This window comes from Stenella coeruleoalba, assembly GCF_951394435.1.
Source record: "Stenella coeruleoalba genome assembly, chromosome: 3".
NCBI lineage: Eukaryota > Metazoa > Chordata > Mammalia > Artiodactyla > Delphinidae > Stenella > Stenella coeruleoalba.
The window spans coordinates 114999233-115023952 of NC_137148.1; the positions used below are offsets into that span (position 1 = coordinate 114999233).

The window sequence follows — 24720 nt, forward strand, 5'->3', positions numbered from 1 at the left end:
GGTTTTATCCTAATACCCTTTTCATCTGTAGAATCTGCTTCCCCAGAAAGGAGGTGCGTGAAGAGCCTTTATCCTCTAGGATAGAGATGGTGAGTGTGGGAGTCAGTACAGAGCCCTGCCATGCCAGGTGAGTTTGACAATCAGGCTGGGGATTAACGGAATGTGGGAAGAGTTGGTTTCCGCTTTGATGACCATCATCACACTTCATGGGACGACTGTCTATTTCCTCACAGGTGGGAGGTAGAGACAGATGCAATTGTCCTACAGCGGCGGCAAAAGCAGATAGATTATGGCAAGCGCACACCTGGTTACCAGTGCTTTCTGCAGCAGGTCCCCAAGTGAGTGCAGTTGTGGGTAGTTACAACAAGAGTGTCAACCACGTGGCTTTTGTTCACTATCAGATGATGGAAAGATACTAGAATCTGAATGCTCCCACAAAGTTGTAGCATTACTAAAATAAATTATCCAGCAGTCTAGCCCCCCAGATAAGTTTCCAAGTGTTTTTTTTTTCAAATGGAACAAGTTATACGTGGGCCATAAGACTTTTTAAAGCTCTATCCATGTTTGCTAATGAAAATTTTTTTTCTTCCATCCATTTTCACCTCATGCCTCCATCTGACTTGGCTTATTACAACATACTTGCCTAATTACATGTAAGCTTACATGCATACATACAAACTAATGTATGAAAAGGTAGAATGTACTTTAAAGAGACGTCAAATATTTTCTTTTATATCTCTCTTGACTTCTGAGGGAGTTGGAATATCTAATTTACCCTTCCCAGAAGAAAGAATATTAGGGAATTGGGAATTTTGATGTTTAATCTAATTTAAAGATTTTCTTTGGATTGTGGGCATTGATCTTACCTCATTATCAGAGAATCCCTAATGAGTCTCCTAATTCATCATGATAAGCAGTGAGCTGTGCCCCTTCACCTTGACCTCAGTCTGACATATATGTTGTTGCCAGGGCACAGCGACAGCCAGGACTTCACCCTCAAACACCAAACAAGAACAGGAGGTACAGCCGTCGCTCCTGGGATGCCCAGATCAGGCAGTGGAGAAGAGCCCTACATTCCTGGGACCCCCCCAGCCAGCCTCTGCAGGCTGAGGGGTGTGTGCACTACTATTCCTTGTTCCTTCCCTGAGTGGTGGACTAAGCCCTACCTCTCCCCACTTTGCAGAGGTTTAGCTTTCACTGGCTGAAAAGGGAGAGTCTGAATGAGCTGCACGTTCCTCTGACTCTGCTGCCTTCTTAGGTGGGGAATGGACAATCTCTTAGAGCCAATGGATTCTACCCCTTTGGATGACTGGCTCAAGACCCTGGAACCCTCAGAGAATCTGGATGGAGAACAGAAGGGAGCCCAGGTAGTATCCTCTGCTAAAACCCACTGGAGCAGGGTCAGAGATGGGATCTGGCCCAAGAGGTCACAGTTATGATGGGGTTCAAGGTAGTAGCCCAAGAACAAAAGAAGGGAAATGGGACAGAAAGAAAAAATTGCAGGACGTGAGTAAAAAACCTTGAACCAAAAGTGGCATAAAGAAATCTAGTTATAGTTAGTAATGGGGGACAGGTTGGGCTGCACTGGGGGCGCTGTTTTATACGTGATGAAATGGGTGTCATCTTCCTTTGAAAGGAGACATGAAACCTGAGTTGCAGGGTTTAGTTGTTTTAAGTGTCTCAGTTTCTTTCAGTGTTTTCCAAATGCGCCAATGCTAACTTAACTTCTTATTCTCAATCACTTAACTTTAGTAAGCATGGTATTTTGTTATTAAATAAAAAGGGTGATCACCAAGTGGTGAAGACCAAGGGCTTTAGAACCTCAGACTGCTTTTTTTTAACTTTTTATTTTATATTGGAGTATAGTTGGTTAACAATGTTATGAGTCAGATTGCTTTTTAATACTGCTTTTGTCCACCACACGGGCAGTCACTTAACCTCTCCTGCTGTTTAATCCAACAAATAAGGAGATTTTGTCTCATTTGATGATTGTAAACAAAAATGAGAATACATATTTAAAGTATGCAGCACGGTGCCTGGCACGTAAGTGCTCCATAGCAGCAATTATTGGAAACCATGTCTCCTACACTTCACGGCCCCTGTCCCTTCTTTTGCCAAGGGGAAATGTGCAGGGCAAACAAATGTGCAGTGTATCTCCCATCCCCCCCCCCATTTTCTTGATACTACCTCACTTTCCCTCTACTCTTCTTTTCCAGTTTGCAGGTTTGGTGGCTCCTGTCTCCTCCCTTCCCTGGTTCTGTGAGGAAGATCCCCACCACTGGCTCTACCTTCTAGCCGATCACAATTACTTATCTGTCCCAGACTTGAGTGGGACACAAAATATTTAGGGAAAACATATCTTTCACGGGACTCGTTGCTGAATGTAATAGTGAAGATTACTTGCACTACTTCTACTTAACAATCGATTAAAAAAGATCTAAAACTCTGTCCTACAAAGAGATCATAACACGAAGGCATTGTTTAAAACCTCTCCTCTTCCCATATTTTACCCTCTCTCTAAACCTTCTTTGCTGGCTGAGACTCAAATTTACATAAGAGCCAGAAACCACCTAGCTGTTCCACAACCTCTTCACGTGCTAACGGCTACATTCAGTCTCTTCAAAAAGGACTTAAACTTTGGCTGAGGTGGGAGGTGGTGGTAGTGGTGGAAATTTAATAAAAGGTGGTTTCCTCTTCCTGAAGAGGAAGTATAGCGCCATCAACATCTTTTCCCCAGCTGCTTGTTTCCTCCCTCCCTTTTTGTCTTAAGGAAAGTGGTCCAGCTGTAACCACCGAACTCCCCCCTCCCCCACGCAAGCAACTGAACCGCCTATGATGTCATAATCACAATCCCATTACCTCATCCTGCTGGGGTGGGGGGGGGCGTAGAGGGAGGAGAAGGAGTGAACCGCCCTGGGCCCTCGTCAGATTTACGGTGTTTTGGGTGACGGCTAATTACAGAACCAAGTGGGAACGGCCCCGCAACCGTTGTAAATCCTGGGTTTATAACGTTCGAGCCCATCCGGCAGCTGGAAGAGGGGCTCCCGGGACTCAGAGCAGGCCCTAATCGGCGCTTGGACTACACTTCCCAGAAACCTTCACGCCGCGGACGGGTCCTCTGCTGGGGGAAGGGGGATTCCTTCAGAGTGGCGGCCTTAGAGGGTAGGAGAGCAGGTGAGAGGAATCCTGGCTAATTCCGTTACGCGCCGGAACCGTGTTGGGGGCTGTACAGGGGCCGATGTAGTAACAGAGGGCAGGGGCGATGTCTTTGTTTACCTTCGACCGACACGGCCTCCCCCGGGGGTTTTGAGATTTGCCTCCAACTGGGCCAGTCCACCTTCTGCAATATTTTGCAGGGGGTGACTCGCTAGGGAGGAAACCACCCTCATCGCTAAATTAAAGAACCGGGCGTCTTCCTGACTGTGCTCTCCAAGAAAGACTTTGCGAGAGAAACGACGCGGGTCTCGAGCCTCCGCGGACGGTTCAGGGGCGTTCTGCGAACCGGAGCGATCTCTCCACTCTCCTCAGGGGCCCGTTGGTTCGGGCCGGCGCCTTTTAAGGGCACCGTGGGGCGAACCGAGCGCTCAGAGCTGCTCCGGCCGCGGCCCTGGGAGCAGGAGGAGCCGCGGTAGGTGGCGGAGGGCAGGTGGCGCTGGGGCCTCGGGGCGGGCACCTAGACCGTCCCTCCCTCCTTCCCTCTTTCCCCTCCCCCAGCCCGTCCACCCTCGAGGCACGGCCTCGCTGGCCGCCTCCGCTGGGAGAGCACGGGACCTGGTGGGGGAGGGGGTGGCGGAGCGCTAAGTCCCAGACCCTCTCCATACCCTGCGTCCTGAGTTCGCTTCCCGCGGCCAGATGATGGAAGCTGATTGGGAAGAGACGAGCGACAGCCCCCCGCAAGCGTGCCCCGGCGCCCCCCGCCCCCCAGGAGCCAGCGGACGCCCCATGCCCCACCCCGCGGGGACAGGCAGGGCAACCAAGGGAGAGGTTGAAGATTGGAGGGGGGGGCTAGCCTTTTGCTTCTTCAGTGGGGTGGGGGGAGGGGTGATCCCCACTTGTCAGCCCTATCCCCTCAGTGCCATATGGAGGAAGAGCAGTCAGGTCCCCACATACCTGTTCATGTACCTTCATGCCTCCCTCATGTTTTCCTTCAGTCTCCCCCAGAGCTGTGGGACTGGGACCTGGGGGGAAGGTCCCCAGGGGTTTGTGACTCTCCTCTCCCTTGGCCTGACTTGATCCTAGGTTATCGAGGTTTCAGCACAACCTCAGCATCCCTGAAACCGTAATGTCAGGGGTTACTGCCACCCAGTGGGGTGGGGGTCCAGCCTTTATTTGCCGGGGGGGTGGTGCTGATGGTGGAGAGAAAGCCTGGATTGAGAGTTGGGCCTGGTGGGGTTTGGGGGAGGGCCTAGCAGCCTGCTGCTCTGTGTAGGGCTGAGCCCCCGTGCCAGTTGTTAAGCTGAGAAGTTTTAACTTGCTTAGTGAACGTTCAGGGCTGTCTCTGCCCCTCAGATACACAAAATGGAAGGGGAAGGAAGGCGGCAAGAGAGGGCTTCTTATACTTTTTCCTCTGCCTGCTTGAGAAAGAGGAGGCCCCTCGCGGAGCTGGTTTGCCTTCTTTTGTGTCCTGGTTTGATTCCTTATGGCTTCCGTTCTGTTCCCCCTCTCAGCCTGGCCTGTTTTAGGAAACTCAGACTGAGAGTATCAGTTGCGTGGTGGTAGCTGCATTGTTCCAATTACCGCCGTGTGTGGCCACATCCCAACAATTAAAATGCAGAAAAACACAAAATCACTCTCTTCACTTGATCCCAGAGAGGGCTGGAAGTTTGCTGTTTGGCCAGATGCCTCATGAAAAGCTTGAAAGAGTTTGCTTCACTCCCTGCTCCTCATGGCTGGTCAGCCTGAGGCCTGGGGTCTCTGAGGGTAAAAGCCTACAGTTAGGTTCCCTCTCTGGTTGATCTTTGAGGGCAGAGTTAAGAAACCAAGAGCAGAAGTGATATAAGCTTTAGCTTCTACAAGAACAGGGGAAGCAGCTGAAGGGAGCACTCAGGAAGCTGGAACTTTGTTCAAGGTGGTAATGATGATTATGCATGAAAATGTTATTTAACTATAGTGATGATTGACTTCCACAACGTTTTTCCCTGAACTCCAAGTACGCCGAGGTGTATTTCTTTGCTTTTCCTTGTGGTCTGCCTCCCTCTGAGGTGGGAATTGGGTAGAGAGGATTCCCTCTTTTTTTTTTTTGCCAAGGTAGAAAGTTATCTGCCCTCAAGGTCAAGCCTTTTGGGCTTCTCTTGGTATGCAGGTGAGGGAGGTTGACATCCAGCCAAATAGATGAACGCAATTGCCTTCTTCATCCTAATATTATCACTTGTGGCATTCTGAGGCTTTGTAGAGCAACAAATAGGAGGGGTGAGAAATGGCAGTCTTTGTGAACTCCTGATTTGTACAGGGCAGGTGGTATACTTTTTACATTTTGATATTTGTGTTATATTGTCCCAGTGACATATATTTTTTAATAAATTATTTATTATTTATTTTTGGCTGCATTGGGTCTTTGTTGCTGCGCGCGGGCTTTTCTCTAGTTGCAGCGAGTGGGGGCTACTCTTCGTTGCTGTGCGCAGGCTTCTCATTGCGGTGGCTTCTCTTGTTGCGGATCTCTGGCTCTAGGTGCGCGGGCTTCAGTAGTTGTGGCTCGTAGGCTCTAGAGCGCAGGCTCAGTAGTTGTGGTGCACGGGCTTAGTTGCTCCGCGGCATGTGGGATCTTCCCGGAACAGGGCTCGAACCCGTGTCCCCTGCAGGTAGATTCTTAACCACTGCGCCACCAGGGAAGCCCCCAGTGACATATTAAGATTATTCTGCCCATTTTTCCTATGGGTAAACTGAGGCAAAGAAAAGTTTGATGATTTGCCAAGACCATCACACCAAATCGGATCTAGATTTGATTTCTTGATAGTTCTCTCTGCTAGCAAATGCTACTTCCACTGTCTGGTGTGCTGTTTGCCTGCTGGTCATTCTGGGAATAGGCAGAACAGTATGGAAATATTAGGTTAACTTCCCCTCCTCCCTTGAGCGAGGCCCCTCAGGCAATTTTGTGGGCTTGAAGCCTGTCCTCTGATAGAAATAGTTTGCTTCTACTATAATTGACCATGAGAAGGAGTCTTGATTAATTGTATTCATGGTCTTTGAGTCAAATCAGGCTAAAAACTTAGTCAATGAAGTCAGAGTTGTTGTTTTTAAACTCTATAGAGTTGAAATGTAAATGGAATTACCTCGGTAGCATTTCCTTATCCTCTTATAAGAGAATATGTACAGTATCTGTTGGAGAACAATAATATAATATCAGCTGTTCAGGCTAAAGGAGAACATAATACCTTGTTTATTCTGATTGGTTTGAAGCAGAAAGTCATTCCTACAACCACTGTACCGTTCTGTTCCCTATTACTCTTTCTGTAGTTTAGGAAAAGGTTACCTCTCTTTGCTTATGACTGGAAGATAAAGAAAATATTGGACTAATCAGGATGGAAATAACAATTTGGGCATCTCTCTCATTTGAGCTATTTTCTAAGTGGTGCTAGTATTCTGGGTAGGCAGAGCAGAGCATGAACCAGGTTAGGAGTGGCAAATAGGTTTCAACTTGCTTGCCAACTCCATTTCATTTTACTGGTTATCCGGAGTGTCAGGTTGAGAATGTTTCTGAGGCTATGTTTAGGCTTAGCAGGAAAAAGCTGTGATCAATTAATGATGTCTGCCAGAGGCCTGACATAGGGATGCTGTGGTATGTGTGCCATACATTTTCCATCTCTGGACTAGATACATCTCTAATATCACTTGGGGCTGGTCCCTCTGTAATTGGCAGACTCAGCAGGCATGACTGGAGAGGGAAGTCCCAATGGTGCTAGAATGGTGCTGCAGTGGCAGAAGACGGCTCACGAGTGAGGTCTGGAAGAACAACAGGGAAGACATCCATCATTTGCTCCAAAGTGTGCAAGTCAGATTCCGGGGAGAATCATGATAACCCTGATCACTGAGCAGCTACAGAAGCAGACTCTGGATGAGCTGAAATGCACACGCTTCAGCATCAGTCTGGTAAAAGACCAGTCTTCCTGCTTCTCTACGACCCCCCTCCCCCTTTTTTCGGAGGCTGTTTGTTGTTACTACTTCACCCTTGTCCTGTGCTGTGTGAATCATGGTACTTGTATTGCAAGAGCCCACTAAAGGCTCAAAACCCAGCCCAAAAGGAAGGGGCAGGGATTTTCTTCACTGTTATAAAAGGGACACCAAAATTTGGGTGGAAAAGGGTTTGAGATACTGGAAGACGTGGATTATTTTACTCACTAACTTTGGGAGGACAAGAAGAAGAGAACACTTAGGAGTTCCTAACATCCCTGTAGCCCATGAATTGCAGGGGTGAGCTGAAGAGGGCTTCCTGGAACTCTGTTCTGATCCTGAATCATGATGGATATTTTCTGTCTCTTAGCCTTTGCCTGATCATGTAGACATCTCCAACTGTGGGAATCCTTTCCAGCTTGTGTCTGGTAAGACATGATGTGTATATTTGTGTGTATGCCCATGCCTCTATCCACGCATTTCTTTCATTGGTTTTCAGTAACCAGGACTAGCTAGCCTGCATCCACAATTTTCTTGCCAGGGTCACCTTCTGAGATTGGCGCTTGTCTCCATTTTACTGCACCAGCATGGAAGTTACTTGTTTAGTTTGGTCTTATTCTAGTCTTGTAGGAACTTTTTTTTTTTTTTTTTTGCGGTACGCGGGCCTCTTACTGTTGTGGCCTCTCCCGTTGCGGAGCACAGGCTCCGGACGCGCAGGCTCAGCGGCCATGGCTCACGGGCCTAGCCACTCCACGGCATGTGGGATCCTCCCGGACCGGGGCACGAACCCGTGTCCCCTGCGTCAGCAGGCAGACTCTCAACCACTGCACCACCAGGGTAGCCCCTGTAGGAACTTTTATAATCTAATTTTTTGTGTAGGCAGTACATTCCCATTTCCAAAATTTTTAAACAGCAAAAACATTATACTGAAAAAAGTCCCCCTTCCTCTCCTCTCTCCTCTGCACCCAGCTCCCATCACCTCCGTAAAAGTAACTACTGTTATTAGTTTCTTGTCTATCCAACCAGAGTTTCTTTATACAGATAGAAGCAAATATAAATGTAAATGTTTTTATTCCCATGCTTTTAACACAAAAGGTTGCATTCTGTATATTTGGCACTTTTTTTTTTTTAAACTAATCATAATATGGCTAGAAGATCTTTCCCTATAAGTATGTTCCTTGTGGGTGGCGAGACACAAAGGAACACGAGCAGTCTTAGGGTTTTTCCAAAGCATGGGTTCCATTGGCAAAGGCCTTCCCCACCCTACTTGCCCTCCCTAGAAATACAAATGATCTCTTACCTGCTTGATCACCTACCTCCTGTCTTGGTGCTTTGACACATAGGAAAGGGAAAGGCTAAGGACGGAGAGCATAGGCCTGCTTTTCACAACTCCGGGCTGGGGGATGCGGGAGCAAAGTAGAGCTCGGTGGAGTAGAGTGAGGGATGAGCATGGCTCTCACACGTTCTCTTCTCTTGACTCATTCCACCTTTGACGGGGAGCAGCAGGCAGTATATGAGACTATATTTTTTTAAGTTTCAGGTGGTTCCTCATACTGGAGGCAATATAGTATGCTGGTTAAAAGGCAGCTTTAGCATCAGACAAATCTGGTTTTGAACCCTGCTTTTGGTCATTTGATTCCTGCATGACTTTTGGCAAGTTACTGGACTTCTCTCATCTGTGAAATGGGGGTAGTAATAATAGTACCTAACTCATGAAGTTTTGGGGAAACCTCACATAAAGTGCTCATCACATTGTATGGCACATAGTAAGCTCTTAAAAATATATTAGCTATCATTAATATTATTTTTATTATGAATGCCTTCCAGAAGGTGCTTCCTGGAGGGGCCTGCCCCACTGTTCCTGTGCTGAGTTCCAGGACAGCCTCAATCTCAGCTACCACCCCTCAGGCTTGAGCCTGCACCTCAGACCACCTAGCCCAGGAAATTCCCCACAGGAGCAGCCCCTCTCCCAAGTCCTAAGCCCTGAGCCTCCAGACCCAGAAAAGCTTCCTGTGCCCCCTGCCCCTCCATCTAAGAGGCACTGCCGCTCACTCTCAGTGCCCGTGGACCTGTCTCGCTGGCAGCCGGTGTGGCGGCCCGCCCCCTCCAAGCTGTGGACTCCCATCAAGCACCGGGGCAGTGGTGGAGGGGGTGGGCCGCAGGTGCCTCACCAGAGCCCCCCAAAGCGGGTCTCCAGCCTCAGGTTCCTCCAAGCTCCCAGTGCCTCTTCTCAATGTGCCCCACCCCACAGACCCTACAGCCCCCCTTTCTTCAGCCTGGCCCTGGCCCAAGATTCTTCTCGTCCCTCTGCCACCTCCCCCCAAAGTGGCTCCTGGGAGAGTGATGCTGAGTCCCTGTCACCTTGCCCACCCCAGCGTCGCTTCTCCCTGTCACCCAGCCTGGGCCCACAGGCAAGCCGCTTCTTGCCCTCTGCCCGGAGCTCCCCCGCATCCTCCCCAGAGCTGCCCTGGAGACCTCGAGGCCTGCGCAATCTTCCCCGAAGCCGCTCACAGCCTTGTGATCTTGATGCCCGCAAAGCTGGAGTCAAGCGGCGCCACGAGGAGGACCCTCGGCGGCTGCGGCCTTCCTTGGACTTTGACAAGATGAATCAGGTGGGACCAGTAGGACTAGGGAAGCTTGGATGGGAGTAGGGGGACTGTTCCATTTGCACCTGTGAGTTGTCCTCTAGCTCCAGGCCCTCCTGGCAGGGCCTCCCTTGGAGCTCCTTTCTGTCTGAGCTTTTGCTGAGAGTGATCTACCATCCCGATTTGCCCAGGATTATTCTGGTTTTATCATTGAAAGTCCCATGTCCTGTGAAATTTCTCAGTCCTGAGGGTTCCAGAGAAACTTGGGGTGAGACCCATGTTAAACCTTCCAACAGAGATCCCAGATTGTCCTGCTAGAGACACTTTCCGTCCTCTCTGAGAATGCATGAGCCACAAAAGCCCCGTCATCAGTGCCCCACCCCTCCTCATGCAAGGCTGGTTTTGTCACTTGCCCTTTACTGCTTCATGTGGGTCTGTAAGGGCTTAAGCAAAACAGGCTCTGCATCATTCATCTGCTCAACAAATGGTTTTTTGACTTCCCAGTGTGAGTGCAGTTGTTGTAGGCAGTTGCCCACTTTTTTCATATTCTTCCTTCCAGACCACTGGGTCATAAAACTTTCTGAGGACTTATTCATAGAGTCATTCATTCAACCAGTCAGCAAGCAGTGTTGGATGCCTACTATGTACCAGGCTCTGACTAGGCACTGGCAATACAGGAGTGAGACAAGCAGACAGTATTCCTGTCCATATGAAGTTTATAAACATGCTTCTAATCTTGAATCTGATCGAAACTATGGGCACTTTCCTCAAAGAAATGTGCACATACACTGAATTTTCAAAATTTTATCAGGGAGTTCACGACCTCACCCTAACAGAAAGGACTCCTGCTTTCAAGGATAACTAAGAGAGGGGTACTTTGAAATCCAACTTGGGCCAGGGTTCTCTGGGAAATTAGCATCTTTCTTTGCCTTAATTTTGTTTGTTTGTTTGACAGAAACCATACTCAGGAGGTCTCTGTCTCCAAGAAACAGCCCGGGAAGGCAGCAGTATCTCTCCACCGTGGTTCATGGCCTGTAGCCCCTCACACCTCTCTGCTTCCTGCAGCCCCATTGGGGATTCCTCCCAGGTGCTGAGTGAAAGCGAAGAGGAGGAGGAGGGGTCCGTGCGGTGGGGCCGGCAGGCACTGAGCAAGCGGACATTGTGCCAGCAGGACTTTGGGGACCTGGACTTGAATCTCATTGAGGAGAACTAAAACTGAGAGGCTACTTCCTGGGGCCACACAGACTGACTCTCTTATGGCTACTAACAAGTGTCGAGGTCCCAAGGCCGGGGGCCCAGCCTGGGAATGGGGGTGAGTGGAGGGCTCCGACTCAGGGCAGCCGGAAATCTTCTCACTCCAGGAAGCTCGACCATGCCGAGAGACTGGCTGGGACAAGATAAACGGAGTTGGTGGCGGGAGGGACAGCCCCAGAGCAGGCCCTTACCATGGCGGCCCTGAGTGTGAGTATCCCTGCCACCGAGAAAGCAATGGGCAGGGAAGGAAGGGGTCTCCTGACCCCAGCTCGGGGAATTTCACTAGCCCCTTTGCTTCAAAGGGCACTTGTGTCTTAGAATTTGGCCAGGGTGGGGGGTTCATTCAGCCTCCTCTGAGAAATTGTGTGAGAGTGTGTGCGTGCATGAGAGTGCTCGAGGAAAGGTGTGTTTGGGTAGCCTTAGGGAAGGAAGGCAGTTGCTCCGTAACGGCAGAGCACCATGGATCTTGGGTTTTTACGGGATAGCAGGCTTGTTCAAGGAGTCAAGGTTCTAAGGAGCTCTGGAACCAGGCTTGTAATCCATTAGCACCAATGGCTCTGCAGAGGATTCTGTTTTGGGGTACAGCAGGGTCTTTTAAGTGCTATGACCTCAGCTAATGGTCTTTCCCTCAGGCCCACACCTCCCGTAGATAGATCTAGTATTGGCTGGAGAGGGCTCTCCACACTGATTCTGAGCTGGCCTTTTTTCTCGCCAGATTGCCTAGGCTGTGTACAACCTGCCTGTCTCACTCTCTAAGTAGATGCAGGCATATGTGGGCAACTGAGGCAGGGCTGAAGGGCTCCATCTCTTTTTTTCCCTCCCTACTGATGGGACCTTTTCCCCCTTACCCTCTGCCCTTCGAGGGTCAAGAACAAGGAAGGAAGGCCCTATATTGAGGCTGACCTGCAGCAAGTAGTGTTCAGTCCCCAGCAGGCACCCCAGCACTAACTTTAGAGAAACCTATTGTTAAAAGATCCAGGCCCAGCCTCTTTTCTGACCTGCTTGAGAAAGAGGAAGGGGATGTCAGCATATACTAGTTTGCTTGTCTTCCACTCCTGCTAGGAAATGTTTGTCTCTAATTGGTCCTTAGAGACCTCAGGGAGGTTGAGGCTCACCGAAGGACTGGCTGAGGATGTGTAAAGCAAAGACTTTGAGAAGCAGCTGGGAGTTTGTTGTTGGATTGAATTTCTTTTTTTGTTTCACAGCCACAACTTGAGCCTGGGCAATGGGTCTCAGTGGCCATGGTGGTGGGTTTAAGGACTGCAGAAGCCCTGTAAGGCTGGCTCCAGTGGAGATGCCTACTGAAGCTGCTGCCACAATAGCTTGTGAGGCTTTGTCCAGCTTTGCTTAGACCCTGCGGTACCAAATTGGACCTGCCCTTCCTGATTATTGGGAGAAGGGCATTTTTCCAGGGTTTTGAAGGAACCAGTTGCTCATGTTAGGGAAGAAGACCAAAGTCTGTGTGTTTTCTTCCTCGTGGAATTGAACCTGTCATTTTCTGGGTCTGCCACATGTTGGATAGGAGCATCAGTGAGGCCCTAGCCTCCTCGCCTCCACTCCAGAGGAGGTGGCTGTTTCTTTTTCAGCCTCCAGCCCTCAGAGGTTCTACCCTTCCAGGGCTCCTTCACTTCTCCTGCTAGTTACCAAATGTTACCAGTGAGCTACTAGGTCTGTAGGGGCTTGAGAGAGAGGCTTTCTGGAGAATCTAAGGAAACCATGAGCCCAGGAGTTGCCCATCCTTGGTTTCATCCCTCCCCTGGCTCTTTTCCCTCTTTAGGCCATAATTTCCCTGGTGCCAGCTTCTTTTCCTCCTGGGGCATCCTCATCCCTGGGCTCTCTGCTACACAGGGGCTGTGCCAGCTTACAATAGGCCACTGGTAATGCCAGTGGGGTCTCTGCAGACCCAAAGCTTAAGAAGTGAGGGCAATAATTCTGCCTCCACCCTGAGTTCCCCAAAGCTCTAGGGCACCATCCTTAGGGGAGAAGATCTGTAGATGTCATATATGAATTCCATTACTTTAAGATCTGGAAAGTTAAACTAGCTGGAGCTATCATCTTGCTTCCCAATCTAAGTACCTGTGGCCCTGGGACAAGCCTTTTCGAGAAGTGGTTTATTTTGCTTTACACAGTAGATCTGTTCCAACAGTTCTGTGTAAACCAAATGCTGTTTTCCAATGCATTTGGACTGCTGACCATTTAAAAGCAGCCTGTGATTGCTTCTTTTGTAAAGCAAGCAACCTCCCTCTACTTTAGCTGTTTTGACTCTTTGGATTTTCACATATTGGGCTTACCCAGAGTGGAGCACACCTCTGCCGGGCTGTGGTTGACCCTGGGTAGACATCTGCATCTGTGTTGTGTGTGTGGTGTGGCTGACCAGTAGGTGAGTATTCCTGCGTGTGTGAGTGAAGCCACTCCCAGGCTGGTGCTCTCCTCCTGTGCCCGGTGACTGCCCAGTGGCAGCTCCAGCTGCCCTTCACTCCCACCTGCTGCCAAAGTCCCTGTGCTAATGGGATTACAAATACAAAAAGTGGAAAAAAATTTTTTCGTAAACTTTGTTTTATATTTTAAAAAAATCCATAAGTCTGTGTATGTTAAACATGAGGTCCTGCCTCTGTGGCTGTGTTTGAAAAAATAAAGTTTTATTAGAATAATCCATTTTCCCAAGCAACCTTGTGTACTACAGTGTCTTCTTCCTCTCTTCACAAAGAAAGGCAAGGAGGAAGCGGGGAGAAGGCCGCCTAACTGTTCCAGCCCCTTCTTCTATGACATGGCTGGGCCTTTGCCCCTTGAGGGCAGTATTTGGTCGCTGGGCCCTTTGCGCCACAGTAGTTATATCCTATGCCCAGCTTCTGTTAAGGCCTTGGTTATTTCTGGCAGTCTGATTTGATCTCTTGTTTCCCTGGTACTTATACCCATCTCCTCTTCCCTCCTGCCACTCACTTCCAGCAGGGTGAAGTCAAGTATTAATACATTCTTGCTCCCTGAGAAATGCTTGATGGTACAGTTAGAAACTTGTCTAGATTGGTTTGTAGGCTTTGGGAAGTGGGGAGAAGGCATGATAGGAGCCTTGACCAGGAATGTCTTTTCAGAGTTTTCACATGTTCTGTCCTGGAGAGATGGAGATAAAGTCATCAGAATTCAGATTCCAAAGACCTAGGCAATTTCTCCATCCTGAAAATACTGATTTTGGAAAATTATCCTAGCAGCAGAGCTTCTCTTTTGCTCTAGAAGGTGGTATTTTCCCTAATGCTTCAATGTGGAATGTTCATTTGCTGAAAGAAGCTGTATGGCTCGCTCTCTCTCTCTCTTTAGGCATTTCTATTCCATCCTTTCTTCTCCCTACGTTAGCATTCTTCCAATGTGTGTGGGTGAAATATAGTTGCTTAGAGAGCCAGGCAGGAGCCTCTTGTCCCTAAGGCATAGCCTTTCTTTTACCAGTTGTGGTTCTGACTTGCCAGGCAGCAAGAAGAGTCAAGTTGCTTAGCCTCCAACCCAGTTTCCTGCTTCAAATTGGTGGCACTCATCAATGAATACCAATGAAGTGTGCAAGAGGACAGGATTGGCTTGATTACCTGGAGCAGGAACTTTGAGGGGATGAAAAAAACACTCTAAAAAGAGTGGGAGTTGTCACCTGCCCTGGAAACAAAGGAAGAAGGGCTTTGAGGGGTTAGGACAATAGCATGTGGTTAAAGAATCTCAGAATTATAGATTCGTTCTTTCTTCAGAACTGCTGTTTTGTTTCACCTACTGTTTGAGCAGGGGTAAAGCCTGAACATCTAAAATTACTTCCCTCTGCTTTTTTTCCTTTCTGTTCAGTTTTTTTGTTGGGTTTTTCTACTGTTTATTTTCTGTGAAGGCAAATGTGATTTTATTTTCCATTCCTGAAGTATAGGAAAGAATATAAACTTCATGAGGGCAAAGGTTTTGTTTTTATTCAGTGTTGTGTCCCAACACTTTGAAGTTACTGGCATATGAAAACTATCTGCCATATTTGTTGAATTAATTTTTTTACCTTTGCCTTCCCATCCCTGGGCTTAGGCACATTTCTGTGTCAGTGCTGTGAGAAGCCAGCTTTGGACAGTGGGACAGTAATTAGAGCTCCATGTGGGAGAAAATCCCAGCAGTGAATTTTAATGGAAAAGCTGCAAGGCAGCTAGGTCATGTATGGATTCACCCCTGTTTCTCTCCTACCAACTACAATTTTTGGGCTGTGTGCTTTAAGAGGTGTCTCTTGGTGCAGAAGAACATTGAGTCAGGCCTCAGGTTAGCTATGGGAAATGGAAGTTATAATGAATAGAGAGAAAAAAATCCAAGGAAAAGTTTCCTTGGTGCTCCACAGGGTTAGTTCTAGAGTGAATTCCCTGGATGTTGTACTTTGACTGAAGTCAATAATTGGTACCTCCCTATTGCCCCCAACTTTTGCTAGAAGACAAGTAGGTCAAGGGTAAAGAAGGCTATGGACAGATTTCTGGGTAGGCACATAAGTCTTGAAAAAACTCTACTGCTCTTAACTGTCTGTAGGTCAGAGCAGTGAAAAAAAATGGGCACTTTTACGGTAGTAATCATGCATTAATACTGGACCTTTTTCTGGTTTATATCTGTTTCCACATATACTCTGCATCCATAAGGCCATGGAACTTGTGCTAGTCTCTAACATGACCAACGTTAATGACTTAGGTTTCTCATTGCCCAGTGTGAATAAAAATCTAGGCAAAAAAATCTCTGTATCTCCCCTTCTCTACAGACCCTTTTCTAACAGGAGTATCAATCTTCCACGCCTGTGAATTCAGATAGGAGTGGTGAGGTTTTCTTTGTCCCCAGCCCCACTACTTCCATGGTAAGATGTATATACTTCTGGTCTCTTTCCAATTCCCCTGAAAGTTGAATTGAGAAACACCTGGACTTCATAACGTTGGCTGATTTGGAAGGGGAAGAAGCTCCATGGGGTTATGTCAAAATACTGAGATGTTGGAAGCATGCTGGCCTTCAGCCAATGTAAAGGGTGGCATTATTACATACAATGGGTGTGTGACACATTGGTCAATTGGAAAGGAACCTATGAAGTATTGGTAATATAGAATGGGATGGTACCATGTTATGGACCAGTGAGAAGAAAGATAATTGTGTCCCATGGACCAATGGGAAGAAAGTTTCCTAAAAGATAATGACAGGAGGGGTAGTGCCTATTTTCAAGTTCGGAAATCAATGGGGTATTGGGGCACTAACTTTTTAGCTCAAAATATCAACTCTCTAGGTAATTTGCCCCTCAGGCCCCCAGTCCAGTAAAAGTCTTTGGTGTCCGAGGAGGGTAAGCCAAAGCCTTCTCAGATAAAGGGGCCCCGTGAAGGAAATATGGCACCAGGATGGTGCCACGGGGGACTGAAGGACCCGCCCACTTCCCCACCCCGGCCGAAACTGCAATTCCCCTCCCTGCCGCAGGCGGCACTGCAGGCCCCGGGGAGGTTGGGGAGGAGCGCTGCGAGGGGCCCGGAGCTGCCGTCCCGCTCCGGAGCGCGGGGGGCGCTGTGCGGGGCCCGGGTTGCAGCTCCGCTCCCGGCCACGGGGGGCGCTGCGCGGCGCCGGTGGTTGGTGGTGGCTGTTTGGGGGGGGGGAGCCGCGGCCGCGGGTGGTGCGGAGGGAGGCCTTGCGGGCGGATCGGGAGCTCGGCGGCGGAGGTGGTGGGAGGCGGCGGGCGGGAGCGCGGGTCTGGCCGGCCCTGGCGATGGCGGACGCGGCGGCCTCCCCGGTGGGCAAGCGGCTGCTGCTTCTGTTCGCGGACACCGCGGCCTCGTCCTCGGCCTCGGTCCCCGCGGCGGCGGCGGCGGCGGGTGGAGATCCGGGGCCTGCGCTGCGCACTCGGGCCTGGCGGGCCGGCACGGTGCGGGCCATGAGCGGGGCGGTGCCCCAGGACTTAGCGGTGAGTGGCGGCCGAGGCGGGCACTCGAGGCCGGGGTTGCACGGCCTGCGGGCGGCCTCCCCGGGGGCCTTTGTGAGGGGGCGGTGGGGTGGGGGTGACCCAGTTCCGCGCCCCCAGATCTCCTCAGCGCCCCCCGCCGGCATCTCAGCACCCCGAGCTCTGGCCAGCATGGCTTCCGCGTCGGGGTTCGCGCCCCGGTTTACCCCGGGGGGCGGCCGGGGCACTAGGAGCTACTGCCTCCGCCCGGCAGGCCCCGCCTCCTGAGCGACCCCTTTCTCAGCGTTTCCCCCCCACCCGCCAAACACGCCTTCGGAGCAGGCTCTCACACCCTGGGCTCCCGGGCCCCCTCAGAGTTCGGCCGGTGCTGCCGTTGCCTCCTTGAAGACGCGGACCTGTAGTCCCCAGCCTCTCCCGGGAGACCTGCGCCCTGTTCCCTTCTTCCCGGAGCCCCGAGTGGGGCGGGAATGTGGGCACTTGTAGGAGACGGAGAGGCTGCAGTTGGAGCTGCTCGGGGCTGTTTTAGCTGGCAGTTACTTCCTCCTTGTCTGAGCCGGGCTCGGCCTGGCGGTCTCCAGAAAGGCCAGCTCTCAGGATTCTCTTCAGGCTCTTCTCTCTGCGCTTCTGGGTGACAGGAGCTGCTGTTGTAGCTGTTTTTGATAAGTTTGAGATCTGTCTTGGCAGCCGAATGGGGCTGTTGGGTGGTACTTTTTTGCTCGTAGCTGGGCTACTCCCCCAAACCTTGGGAGAGGTTTTGTTTTGAAACTTTGTGTTGGGGCTCGGCCGATTTTGAATACTTGTCTTGGTGTATGTTGTGATTAAAGTTGTTCAGTAATAGAACTTAACTAGCATTTGGGATCATGTTGTGTTATTTTTGTTAATGTGGCGGCAAAATACTGCCTTTGAGCTTTGGCAAACCTCTTTAGTTCCTCATTCTGATAACGGCCCTAGCTTCTCTGTTGAGATAAGGCTGTGAAAAATAGGGGGATTCTTTTGGATTGTGATAGATGTTCAGGCAGAAGGAAAATTTTCTTGATGAACTTGTTTCTGCAGATATTTTATTCGCTGTAAACAGGAACTCATAAGATTTGATATTAATATTGCAGGTTTCTGTTGCTCGTTTTTCTACCTATTGATCAGTGGTGTTAGGCTTTTTAAATTTTCTTCCTGATACGCAAGCTTTTATGGGTTGTTTTGCTTGTGGCTGGCTTAGGCTTCTGCTACTTGAGTTCGTTCACTTTGATCTTTCTCCATGCTCTATGAGAAAAAGGCTGCTTGGACATTTATGAGGCTTCAGTGGGGCGAATTTGTAGAGATAACAGGAACATAGTGGGGTGAGGATGATTATTAAGAAAGGGGATTTGGATTTAAATTCCTTTGCGCTTTCTTTAGAAGATTGCTTTTTATAGGCTTGGACGGGAGAGAGGTGTCCCTCTCAGATCCAGTAATTTACTCTACCCCCTTAAATGCAAAACTTAAGTAAGATCCACCATTATATGCATATTTTGACCAAAGGCTTAGTCTGTCCTAGAGTTTCAGTCAAAGTTTTATGTTCTAGTTGTTTCCTCCATCAGATGAATTGCTAATGAGCTCTGCACCTGAAATGGCTACCCATTCACTTTGTTGTTTGCTGGGCTCCCTAAGGGCAGAGGTTTTTGAAGCTCACTGAGATGCTGGACACCTAGTAAGCTAAATACTGAGTAGTTCTACCACTGCCCTTGGAATTGGTTTCTCAAACCAAGTAAAAAGTTGCAGTGATTCTTGGAAATTAAAGCAAAGTGTATATTACAACTGTGTTGAGGTCTTGCATAGAGCTTTATGCATATAAAAACAAAGGCAGTTTTGGTTTTAAGAATACTCTTACGCTTGTCTTGTGTGTATAATCAAGGGACATAGGTGAGAAAACAGCCACAACAAAACTCAGAGCCTTTAAAATTTTTTACCATCTTGCAAAATTGCTCAAGAATTGCTGTTGTGATGATGAGGTTCTGTTAATGACAATAATTAACATAGGATCAAAACTGGCCGTTTGTTTTCCTTTTTCATTAAAGAGATTTCCTTTGGACCCTAGGCATGTGGGCCTTTCCAATTTGCACCACACACCCGTAGTAAACACAACTGTCTTCCAATCAAAAGTGTTCTTCCTGTACTCAAGGGTGGAGTTTGCAAGCAGCTGGCCTGTGATTGGGCAGATTTTCATTCAGTTATGTTTAAGATGTTTTCAGGCATGCTTAGTTTTGAGTAATGCATGGCAGGGCGCCCCCTGTTAAGGATGAGTAATTGAGGGTTGAATGAATGAGTTTTTGAAGTGATTGAAAACACTTTGCAATTTTAGGCTCCATTAATATCCTCTTTCTAGATACTTTTAGATCCAGAAATCTTCCAAAATGTAGTCCTGATCCATTAATGAACGCTTTTTTTTGGAAAACAGTTCCAAAGCCATAAGTCAGGATCTTGTTGATCAAGAGTTTTGTTGAAAACGGTTTGTTAGGTGGGCATCTTCCTCACCAAAGCTATGCTGACAAATAACTGAGATTTTTAGATTAAGTGGATAAACAGCTTTTTTTCCCCCTCATGGAATAGTAGCTTTATTTGTATTTCAAAATAGGCCTGTTATGCGATAAAAAAAAAAAAAAGTCTAGTTTCAAAATTAGTTTAATGGATTTTTGTGCCTTTACCTCTAACTTCTTTTCTAACTCTGTGTCCTCCTTGTGTTTCTGGTTCATTATTGGTCTATGTAAGTGGCAGAGACCTTGGGACCGTCACATATATACGTATGGTAAATAAACACACAAACCAAAAATAGTGGATTTTTCTTTTTTTGTTATAAAAGCAAAACTTGCGTTTTGCAGAATGTCAAACAGCCAAGCATAAACACGGGAAAGCCAACAGTCTCCATCCTTTACCAGCTTCCACTTATCAAAGAAGCTTTGTGCGCCTTTCTCAATACTGGTACAAAAAAGTATGAAAACATTTATATCTCTACAAAAGGTTGCTTTTTTTTTTTTTTTTTAGCAAATGGTATCATACTGCACAATATCTGTAGCCTGCTTTTTTTCTTTTTTCCATTTAACATTAGACCATGGGCATCAGTACCTGTAGCTCTTACTCATCCTTTTAGATAACTACATTATATTCCATAGAATGGATGTATCCTTTATGATGGGCATTCAAGGTATTTTAAAATTTGGGGCACTTAACAAACAATGCTGCAGTTAATATACTTGTACATATATCTTTGTGTAATCATGGTTTTATTTCTGTAGTTTAGCTATCCAGGATTGTTGGGTTAAGGAGTACATGTATATATTTTTATTTTGTTAGGTAATGCCAGGTTATTTTCCTATGAGATTTTAGCTTTTCATACTCCCACCAGCATTCAGGCAATGCTTGTTTCCCTTCATCCTTGCCATCACTGGTGTCATTGGCCTTTGTTGTTTTTGGCAATCTGATGGGCGAAAAATAGTATCTAGCATTTCATGACTACTGATCTTTTTCTATGTTTATTGGCCTCTTACATTTTTTATGAGTTATTTATGCCAATCTTTTGCGTATTTGAAAAAATGGAAGTTTTCTTATTCTGTACAAGTTCTGTGCATATTTAGCACATTAACCCCTTTACCTGTCAAGTGTGTATTTTCTCTCATTTGTCTTTTAACTGTTTATGGGTTGCTTTGCTGCACAGAAAAATAAAATGTTTGTATCATCAGATCTCTTAGACCTTTCTTAATGGCTTCTAAGAAGGATTTAATTGCTTGGGAAGAGGACCTCCCCCTGCCACCTTGAGCCTATATAAATATTTTTCAGCTTTTCTTTCTAGTGTTTCATTTATTTTTACCTTTAGATCTCTGGTCCATCTGGAATATTTTTGTAAGTGGCATGTGTGATGGACAATCTAACTTTTCCTACTGAGTAGTAACCAATTGGGGCAGCACCAACTTTATTAAATAAACCATCCTTTTCTTTCTGTATGATAGAATTAAATGATGCTTTTAGTAGCACTGATTTGTTTTGAATGTGTATCTTACCTATCTCAGCTGTCCAGAACTTGCAACAGGAGTAAAAGCATATCTGCCGTAATTTTTTTAATCCCTTAATCTTTTATCTTTATCTGGGGGAAAGGTGGTCTCTAAAATACTCCTTTTCTTTGATTTGAGATAATGTAATAATTGTGGCAGTATCCAGGCTAGTACCATGTTTCTTCCATCTGGGAGTCTTCTAAGAGGAGTGGAAGCCTACCCACCTTTTTTTTTTTAACCTCCTCCTCCAATGTTTCTTCTTTGTTTCAGATTAGGTGGACTTTAAAATACCTCTCTACTTTGTTTCTATATAATGTAATAATTATAGTCAGGTTTCCAGTGTACAATCCAATATAATTTATTCTCAACCTGTGTTCAAACACAGAATTTAAGCCCTAATTGAAATAGGAGATTATGGCTTTTAATGATTATCCTTAAGTGTCCTTTTCTTGCATATAATTCCAAAATTAAATAAAAATCTGAATAATATTATAGTATCATATACTGTTTATTAAAGTCAATAGAATATGTTTTGTGGATCAGTGTGTGGTTTAGAGAACTTTAAATAAAAATGAGATTGTACAAAAGAATATATAACGTTTAAGTGTGAGGTCCTCTACTCACGCTTTTCACCTGCACTCTCCTCTTACAGCAGGAGGTCTATTTTTGAAACATTGAGCCACTGTTGAGGTTTTTAGGCACTCAAGTGCTTCATATAGTTGTTTTCTAAAGTTTGTCTTATTTTATATGTGCATGTAATTTTTAATACCTCTATCTTATTGTCTTTACATTCTCTTTGTTTCAAGACTATACCATATGTCCACCAGTGATCACACTGTACACTGGTCATTTTGTCCAGCAGCCTCTCCCTTTACTACACAATCAGATTTTTCTTGTTAATTTATGCATTTGTTTCTTAGAGTTGTTTCACTAACTCCCCACCTGCCAAGGGCTCATTCCCTCCTTTAGTAATCACTTGCCTAGTTCATTTATTCACTCATTCATTCATTCATTCATTCATTTATGGCTGTGTTGGGTCTTCGTTGCTGCGCGCGGGCTTTCTCTAGCTGCAGCGAGTGGGGGCTACTCTTCCTTGTGGTGCATGGGCTTCTCGTTGCGGTGGCATCTCTTGTTGGGGAGCACAGGCTCTAGGCGCGAGGGCTTCAGTAGTTGCAGCACAAGGGCTCAGTAGTTGTGGCTCGTGGGCTCTAGAGCGCAGGCTCAGTAGTTGTGGCCCACGGGCTTAGTTGCTCCTGTAAGTAACATGGTGTTTTCTGTTAGTGATTTTCTCAGCAACAGCTGGAATGGGTTCCTGTAGGCTTTGCTTCCACAAGGCCTGGGGGACACAACACCTGTTGCTGCTTCTCAGTTTTCCGCTGCCTTTGACAGGTTGGTGGTTTTTAAGCCCTCCCCACCCCACTATCCCTACTGCCAAAGTATCTTTTACCCTTGTTCTGTAGTTGGGTAAAACCTGCCTGATTGTTTAGTAGTGACTCATACTGCTAACTCTCTCAGTTTTACAAAGGCAGGAGTTCTGGGGGTTTTTTATGTGACTTCACGGGTAATCAGGCTCTAGGGGACTGATTCCCACTAACCAAATTGGAGACTGATTTGTAAATCCACATGTAAGGTTATTAACCTACAGTAGGAGATAAACCTATCCAGAGATCTGCACAGAACCCCCTCCTGGTCTCCTCAAGAGACCAAATTACAGATAAGACAGATCCTTGTCATGCACAGAATCAGACAAGGAAAGTAGGGTGTTGCCAAAAGAATATTTACAGTGAGCAGTCCTGATTTGGTGATCCTCTGCTTTCCTAGTACTTTCTGGCTTCCATTGTTTTATTCCGCCTTTACACTTTGCTTTTGATTTTGTCATCCATTGAAATCCTATAAAGAGAAAAGAAAGCCTGTCCATTCTAGGTTCTTTCACCTTTATAAAGCCTTTCTAAATCCCCAGAGTGTTTTTTGCTTTGCTCCTTTATCACTTTGTGGATACCTCTTTTGGAATATTTATCACAGTTTTTTTTTTTATATAGATACATAACAAGGTATATAGCTTATCTCCCCTACTAGATTCTAAGTTCATCAAGAACAGGGAACACATGCATTTTTTACTATTATTTTACAATCCTTCTCTGACCACCTTATCTTAAGAAATAGCATATTTAGAAGTCAGTATTAGGTTAATTTTCACTTCTGATTTATTATGGATTTTCTACTCTGTGGCCCCCAGTTATAAGGTATTTATACTTGATCTTTAAGGTTTTTTCTTTTGTATATTTTTACTGATATCGACTACCAATTTTTTTCTTTACATGTTTGGATTTATATTTGGGACCCCCATCCAAAGTACATTGTCCATTGGTTTTTGTGATTTAAATCTGAGTTGCTGGATTAGAAGCATTAGATGTTTTGTTTTTCTGATTCTCAAGTAATACACGCCTAGTATACAAAATGTAGAAATTATTTTAATAAAAATATAAGTAAAAAAAATAGCCCCTATAGTGTCATAACCCATTAAAAACTGCTATGTTTTGATACATATTCTAATCTTTTTTTAGAATTGCTAAAAGTTGAATTCGTACTGTATTTTCAGTTCTGAGTTTTGCTTTTCACTTAATGTGGCAATTATTTTCCTATATTACCAAAAACTTTGGTATTATAGGTGATTTTAATTTTCTTTGTGCTTTTCTGTATTTTCCACAGTTAACATGTGCTTCAGGTGCTTTCGTACCTGAAAGGGAAACAATTCTCTCTAAGAAAATCTTATAATTTATTTAACCTGGATAATTTATTTAATTGTTCTTCTTTCATTGGATATTGAAATTGCTTCAGATTTTAAGCTTTATTAATAATTCATTGATGACCGTTTTTTGTGAATAAAGCCTTTTCTGTTTTTAGGGTGATTTCCTAGGATTATTGCCAGGAGTGGTATTATGGAAACACAGAGTATACACATATTTAAGATTCTTGATATATGACAATTTTTTTTTCTTTTAAGTCATACCAGTTTATATTTTGACCAGTAGTATGAGTTTGCTTACGGAATGCATGTTTATCAGGAGCCCAAGATCTGCTAGGCATTTTACTTTATTTCGTTTAATCCTGCCATAATTCTTTGAGGTACTTACTGTCCGTATTAATAGGCAAAGGAAGTAAGGCTCAAAGAGGCTAAAGTAACCTGCTCCCAGTTACACAGATAAGGGATGTTGGGATGCAAATCCAGATCTTTGTGATACCTCTACCCCTAAGAGCATATATATCTATATGCTTGAGTTTTTATTCAGGTTATTCCTGTGGTACTCAAGTACTTAACATTTAATTTATTGAGGTTGTTAGAAAGTAGGGGAAAAAAATGGGATTAATTGTTAGAAATCTCTCTCTTGATCAAAGGAACCATAGAGGGAAAATTATTTTTTGCTTGAAAACAGCAGTGTTCTAGACATGCATCATTCCCCACTGTGGCTGTCAAGATGTACCAGTTTTGTAATATCATTTGTAACAGAGTTCATATTTTGTTTAGAATGTAGTTAGAAAAACTGGAAAAGAAAATTTGGGAACCTTGGAAGTTAGTCTTCCATTTTCCTTACCCTCTCACAATCATCACCATATCCTGTTATTTTTATCTCTAATTTCTCAAATATGTTTTTCATTTACACAGTCTTATTGGTTTAGGCCTTTTACATCTTTTACCTGGGTTTTTATCACTTTATAATTGGTCTCCCTGCCTGCAGTTTCTTGCCTCTATGAGTTCCCTTCCAACTGATCCCAAAGTTAATTCTTTCCTTTAAAAAAAAAAGTTATTATATAAATAATATGTTTAAAAACAAAAAAGAAG

The 24720-nt window shown here is 46.0% G+C and overlaps 3 protein-coding genes across 6 annotated transcripts in view; all 3 read left to right on the plus strand.

Moving 5' to 3' along the window:
• Positions 1–156: 156 nt before the first annotated feature.
• Positions 157–2622, plus strand: LOC307184882 (oocyte-specific histone RNA stem-loop-binding protein 2-like; the record flags this gene model as incomplete). The annotated part of the gene is made up of 4 exons (XM_079918645.1): positions 157–338; positions 970–1113; positions 1259–1367; positions 2217–2622. Coding segments are annotated over 4 exons (567 nt in total), but the record flags the coding sequence as incomplete, so codon positions are not given.
• Positions 2623–3096: 474 nt separating this feature from the next.
• Positions 3097–14228, plus strand: FAM53C (family with sequence similarity 53 member C). 2 transcript variants are annotated; one of them, XM_079915700.1, is made up of 5 exons: positions 3097–3174; positions 6857–7086; positions 7478–7535; positions 8935–9719; positions 10648–14228. In XM_079915700.1, the coding sequence occupies exons 2-5, from the start codon at positions 7009–7011 to the stop codon at positions 10903–10905; spliced, it is 1179 nt and encodes a 392-aa protein (XP_079771826.1). In that variant the 5' UTR covers positions 3097–3174; positions 6857–7008; the 3' UTR covers positions 10906–14228. The 2 variants fall into 2 exon arrangements, with proteins under 2 accessions (XP_079771826.1, XP_079771825.1); XM_079915699.1 differs by lacking the exon at positions 3097–3174 and adding an exon at positions 3487–3628.
• Positions 14229–16575: 2347 nt separating this feature from the next.
• The window catches only part of KDM3B (lysine demethylase 3B), a 59340-nt gene continuing 51195 nt past the window's right edge, over positions 16576–24720 (plus strand). For all 3 annotated transcript variants that reach the window (XM_079915695.1, XM_079915694.1, XM_079915696.1), the window contains exon 1: positions 16576–16863. In XM_079915695.1, the coding sequence (XP_079771821.1) occupies positions 16669–16863 (195 nt within the window). In that variant the 5' untranslated portion in view covers positions 16576–16668. The remainder of the gene's footprint in view (positions 16864–24720) is intronic.

Coding starts and splice junctions, on each gene's coding strand:
- FAM53C (XM_079915700.1), top strand. CDS start 7,009: ATGATAACCCTGATCACTGAGCAGCTACAGAAGCAGACTCTGGATGAG. Junction 7,087..7,477: donor CACGCTTCAGCATCAGTCTG/GTAAAAGACCAG, acceptor TCTGTCTCTTAG/CCTTTGCCTGATCATGTAGA. Junction 7,536..8,934: donor TCCTTTCCAGCTTGTGTCTG/GTAAGACATGAT, acceptor AATGCCTTCCAG/AAGGTGCTTCCTGGAGGGGC.